General features: G+C 32.9%; 1 protein-coding gene across 1 annotated transcript; it reads left to right on the top strand.

Moving 5' to 3' along the window:
- The first annotated feature begins 1,936 nt into the window (after positions 1-1,936).
- Positions 1,937-6,039, top strand: LOC125857999 (UPF0725 protein At4g29550-like). Its single transcript, XM_049537656.1, has 4 exons — positions 1,937-2,354; positions 4,139-4,279; positions 4,376-4,549; positions 5,826-6,039. The coding sequence occupies exons 1-4, from the start codon at positions 2,052-2,054 to the stop codon at positions 5,850-5,852; spliced, it is 645 nt and encodes a 214-aa protein (XP_049393613.1). The 5' UTR covers positions 1,937-2,051; the 3' UTR covers positions 5,853-6,039.
- The last annotated feature ends 11 nt before the right edge of the window (positions 6,040-6,050 follow it).

Raw genomic sequence — 6,050 nt, 5'->3', positions numbered from 1 at the left:
GTTTTATTGCTCTGCTAACTGTATTTTCGTATTCTATTCCGTATTAGTAAGAAATTCATTTTCTTTGATAACGTATATAACAATAATGTTAAATAGGTCTAGTAATATGTTGAGATTATTGTATTGAAAAAAGAATTATATTTGTTTCTAAAATAATTCTTCACAAATATAAAAAATAAAATGAGGCAATTGTTTTTAAATATGTTAATGTATGTATTTAAAATTTTTGTATTGTTAATATTTTAGGGGTCGGTTGATGGAGTATATAAGAATATGTTAAATAAAGCATGTTGATAATGTTTACATCACTCAATCTACCATTGAGAACTGTCACTTACTTTTACACAATCAAATAAAATAAATTGTGTGATATTTTCCAATTGTTCAATTTTCTATATATATATATATATATATATATATATATATACACTACCAATACACAAGCTTTGAGTTCAAAAACAACCACACTTGTCACCAATTTCTTACTAATGCTTGTATTAGTTATTCTTATATTGATTTGGTGTATTGAAAATAGCATGTATTGTATAATTTTTTAATGCAAAGATAGCCTCTATAAACATAGTGAAAAATATGTTAATAAAAAGTTTTGAATGATAATTGAGTCTTTAATCATGCTAATGCATGTCACATTTATGCCATCCAACTTTGGGTGAGCACAAGTAGACACTTAAACTTGTATAAAGTTGAATAAGTAAACACATGGATCATATGTGACATCCTACATGGCAATTTGTGTTCTATGTGTATTATGACACATAAGACTCATGTGTCTGTTTATTCAACTTTATACAAGTTTAAGTATTTACTTGTGCATACTCAAAATTGAAGGGCATAACTGTGAAATGATGTCAAGTTAAAAGGCATATTTATGTATTATGTTTATTAATAATCATAGATTAGTTTCATGTATTAGTAATATAAATGATTTCAATATATGCATTAGATTGAATAATCATATAACTATCTATCAAATTTCTCTCAAAACATTTTCTACTTTTCAAAGCTAAAAAATATTAGATTGATTAATTAAATAATTATCTCTCAAATTCCTCAAGACATTTTTCATTTCCCAAAGCTAAAAAGTATTTCTTCCGCCCCATATTAGATGGACACTTTCTATTTTACACCATAATTAACAAATTATTACTTCCTCCGTCTAACAATAATTGTCCACTTTATGAAATCAATGGATAGTTATACACTTAGTTCCTAATTTACCTCTATCATTAATTATAGTTACTTTTGTTTACATTTTTCAAGACATTTATTTATTATATTCAAAGGGTGATAGAGTAAAACTAATCTTCTATTTATAATTTATTAAGAAGTGTGCAAAATCAATAGTGGACAATTATTGTTGGACAGAAGGAGTAATAGATTGATCAATTTTACTATTTTACCCTTTGTTTATATTAATTAGCCTCTTGAAAAAAAAATCTTAGATCTTCAAATTTTTGTTTAAACTTCGAAAGGTCATATTAATTAATTGTAAGGGTAAAATGAGAAAAAAATAACTAATTCTATCTTGATTTAGTAAGTGATCAAGTAATATAAGACAAATATTTTAGTAATATGCCCATCTAATAAGGGATAAAAAAAAGTATTAAATTGATTGATGACAAAACTATCTCGAATTCCTCTCCAGACATTTTTCATTTCCCAAAATAAATAGCGTGAATGGTAATTTTTGCAAATAAATTTATGTAATACATTTTTTTTCAATAAATCAAATGAAACACTATACAAAATTTGAAGAAATAAAAAATTATCATTTAGAACAATTAACTAATTAGTAAAGGAATTCAATTAAATTTAGGTAAAAATATTTTTAAACCAAAATTTTGATAAAAAATGGAAAGAAAATATTTATTAGTCCTTTTTCTATAGGTTAAAGGCATTAGTTACTAGTAGTACTATTTATAAACCTTTTCCGGCAAGTTAATACCGGAATAACCCGTAACAAAAATATATGTACAAAAAAAGTCCATGAAGGTAATCCGGTTCCGGTGGTTCCATTCAACGACGTAGACATGAATCGTGTACCGCCTCCGTCGTTTCCACCGCCGGAAAACGTGTTCTCGTCAATAGCAGAGGAATCGGAGTCCCCGGCGCAGAAGAAACTTAAGATCGACGAAGAAGATGGGGATTCCGTTGTTAGCGATACTTCCAGTGAAGATAGCATGGTTTTCAGCGATGAAGTGAATGATACCTCCAGTCCCATAAGACCGACTTATAGCCAGTATGATTCAGACGAAGACTTTTGCCCATACTACCCCCAGAAAATGGATAAAGCTGTTTGGGAGAAGTATTACCAACAGGTTAAGGAGAGCGAGGTAACCTCGTCATTCCTTTCTAATTTGAGTCGTTTATGAAAATTTTGAGTTTATTTTAAGGTAATTTTGGAGTCTGTAGTTTGCACCTGTATATGAAAATTTTGAGTCAAAATCAGCAATATTTTAAGGTGATTTACCTATTGTTACATATTGTATTATTATGATGAATACAGTGTTTGGATAGATTGTATCGTTCTCCGTCATTAGATAATGTCATACAAACCTACAAGTGGGGTATGGGTAGAGCTGCTATGAGGTAGGATAAAAGACGCCATCACACCAAATCAGTCGTTACATAAAATAGGTCTCTACCTAACGATGTATTTAAACATTGTATTTAAGTACAATGAGTAACAGTTATCCAAACAAGGTTTGGAGTATGTAGTTTGCGTAACAACATGGTATTTAAACTAATAATACAATGAGTAACAACCATCCAAACAAGGTTAGGAGTATGTAGTTTGTGTGACAACCTGTATATGAATCTAGGGTAGTTTCAAGCAGCCTCAACCTGTTTATTCCATTCATTTAACCGAAATGCCTGAAAACAGGCTTGATTTGCAGCTGGTTTACTTAAATATTGAGCATGATAGTAGATAATGGTAAAATGAGCTTAAGTGGAGCATCATCATCAAGATGATTCATTTAGTCGACCCCAACTTGCTTGTGATCGATGAATAATGGTAGTTGTTGCATAGATAATCATAGGGAAAACTGATTCAACTGGTCAGATTATGAATCCAAATGAGATGCTTCGAGTGGAATTTGAAAGGGATCTTAGGCTCAATAAGTACATTGAAGCATGTATAAGTTCCAGGATTAGAAAAGAACTCTTTTTGAGGGTGGAGGAGGCAGCTTAGATTGGAGTTCAGATTAAGGGTTGATCTAAGGCTGGCATCTCAGCTTTAGAAGAAATTTCAATGACGAGGAAGTGGAAGAAATTGGTGAGCTTTGGAGTTTATTGGATAACTTCAGCATTGCCGCAAGAAAAATGGATTCTATAGTATGGACTGCTAGTAAAAGTAAGAAATTTAGTGTGAAGAGTTGTTACAAGCTGTTGGAAAGGCAGATTGATTTAGTGGAAAAGAACTGGCTATGTGAGATGTTTTGGATGACTAGAGCTTCTCCTAAAGCAGTTTGTTTTGGATGGATAGCAGCCAAGAATGCATGGTTCACTCAAGACGTGTTGCAAGAGAGACTTTTGTTTTATGCAATAGATTCTTCCTATGTGAAAAACCCCCAGAATCTGCTAGTCATCTGCTTATTCAGTGTGGACAGTGTACACAAATCTATGTGGGATGGAATGGACAATGCCACTCAATATGAGGAACTTGTTGGAATGCCGGCCACATCCGAGGGTTGACATTAGAGCATGGGAAATCTGGAGAAGTATCCCTTTATGTATAATGTGGATGGTCTGGTTGGAAAGAAATAGGAAGTGTTTTGGAGGCCAAAAAGTCATAGCTGTTGTTGTTTTTTTTTAGACGTTTGTTGAATCTTTTTTGCCTGGTGCAAGGGTAGGACAACTGACAATTTTTGGCAATTTCTAGATTTCGTGAATATGCTTAATTGAAATTGTAACAACTTTCCTACTTGGTACTGATTAGTAAAATTATCTTACCTTGTAAAAAACACACCATGTTATTTGGTACTTCCAAGTCAATGTATCTTTGGATACTTGCCTGATATAGGTTCTGCGATTTTTCTGAAGGTTAACTAATTACATAGCAGATTGGATGCAATGGGTAATATGTGTCTCTTATTGGTGGATTGTACTTTTGCAGGGATTTGACATCACAGATTATCCCGGACAATGTGCGATGACAACTGTCTACCCAATGCCATTCTACTTGAACGACCCTAAGAATGTTGACATGATGACGGATTATGCTGGAAAAGCACTTAGGCTATACAATGATGAAAAGGTATACTATAGATGCACTTGCTTTGTCTTTCCTGATTGTCCTTTTCCTTCATTTTCTCTTCTGTATCTCTAAGAAAATTACTTGTCTGATTTTTAGGGCACCAATTACGAGGTCAATGACATTTTGACGGTGAATGGAGGTGGTTGTTGTGACTTCATCTTCTATATTACCTTTTCCGTTAAAACAAGTGATGATAAGGATGACATTTTTCAAGCAAAAGTTGTGAAAGATTTAAGATACCGCTTGCAGTTTCCGTTGGTCAGGCCAAAGGTAAAAGCTTTTATTGGTTAAGTCTCTTATCAGCACCATTATGTCATTCATTATATTTCTTCTGATATTGTTAGTGTGCTGATATTTCTTCATGTGCTTTCAAGCATGTTTTAATTCTAACCAGTGTCTTAACAGAATCATGTGTTCTATGAGATTAGGCTGTTGTACCACAAAATCAGTAATCATGTATCCGAGTGGATATCAGAGTTGCTTTGTCAATGATTATGTTATTAGTGTGTTTGGTAAATTTAACTGATAGTACATATTATCTTCCCTTTGCCTGATCTTTAATTTTTTTTTATGACTAGCTACATTAATTTTGAAGGGGGGAAATTTCAATGAAAATAGCACTACTGAGAAGTTATTTAGTTGTAGGCAACCTTTGCTTTTACCTCATATGAACATGTTATAAAAATAATAATTCTGAACTACTTTTTTTCTCTTAGCACTGCTTTGTATAATTTACAATACTTTCTGTCAACCTATTCCTTGATTGTCTGCATTTTCCTTTGACAAAAGAAGAAATATTCAATGGATGTGGCATGGTTGTAGTAGTGCATGTAGACTCTGTGCAACTGATAATAAATACAGCGCATCACCAGGTACACAAATAGAATTAGACTAGACAGATCTCACCTTAAGGAAGTTGAGTGTTTGGGTAACTAGAAGCTTAGAGAGCAGTGATGCTCCAGTAGTTCCTAAATTGGCAAAGAAATCTCTAGTCTGAAACATGAGTTCTCTGAGTCGAAAACCTCCCTTGCCTTTTCTCCGTCTTTCCACCAATCTTTTGCAAAATTTTTTTATCATCCCCATTGATATGTGCAGACAGGTTTGGCTTTCTGTTACATGGAAGAGCTTTTCTATTTGATAGAGCTTTTTAGGAGATTGGTTGCAATGAACTCTCTGATTAATAATCAACAATGATCTTTGAGGTCTAATCGCATTGTTTTGTTGTTGTTATTGCTTCCACATTTGTATCCCCTTTTCAAACTGTTTGGCAAAGCTTAGTTAAGCTCTATTGAAAACAACCTCTCTATATCTACGAGGTAGGGGTTAGGTTTGTGTACACTTTACCCTCTTCAGACCAGATCCCACTTGTGATATTTCACTAGGTAAGTTGTTGAAATTCAGAAAAGGATGCAGTTTTGAACATTGTTTTAAAAGTGAACTTGGCAAATGTTATTGTCTTTTCCCCTGGGACTTTATTGTTTAAGGAACAGTTAATTTTCAGAAATTGTATCGTTGAAGTTAGTAACTGTCTTCTTCTATTGTGTAGCCGAAGAAAGCTTCAAATATGCAGTGATTGAAGAATGTGCTCCGAAGTCTCCTTTTGGTATATTCAGCTTTGAACATCGTCAACAATTTTCTTGTCGCTATCACTAGGCAAGATTACTTACGGCTTTATTTTATTTAAACGCTCCTGTGCAGGACACATTAATGTATAATTAACTTTTAACTGTGCATACTTCAATGAAGAGAAAAACACTTAGTTGAACTTGCA

This window comes from Solanum stenotomum, chromosome 3, assembly GCF_019186545.1.
Source record: "Solanum stenotomum isolate F172 chromosome 3, ASM1918654v1, whole genome shotgun sequence".
NCBI classification, from domain to species: domain Eukaryota; kingdom Viridiplantae; phylum Streptophyta; class Magnoliopsida; order Solanales; family Solanaceae; genus Solanum; species Solanum stenotomum.
The sequence above is the reverse complement of the archived record's forward strand: the minus strand, read 5'-3'. Positions and strand labels throughout refer to the sequence as shown.

What these genes read in the sequence shown, in the direction of transcription:
- LOC125857999 (XM_049537656.1), top strand. Translation starts at nt 2,052, where the DNA reads ATGAATCGTGTACCGCCTCCGTCGTTTCCACCGCCGGAAAACGTGTTC. An exon ending in GGCTATACAATGATGAAAAG is followed by an intron (nt 4,280 to 4,375) that starts GTATACTATAGA and finishes TCTGATTTTTAG; the next exon opens with GGCACCAATTACGAGGTCAA. An exon ending in TTCCGTTGGTCAGGCCAAAG is followed by an intron (nt 4,550 to 5,825) that starts GTAAAAGCTTTT and finishes TCTATTGTGTAG; the next exon opens with CCGAAGAAAGCTTCAAATAT.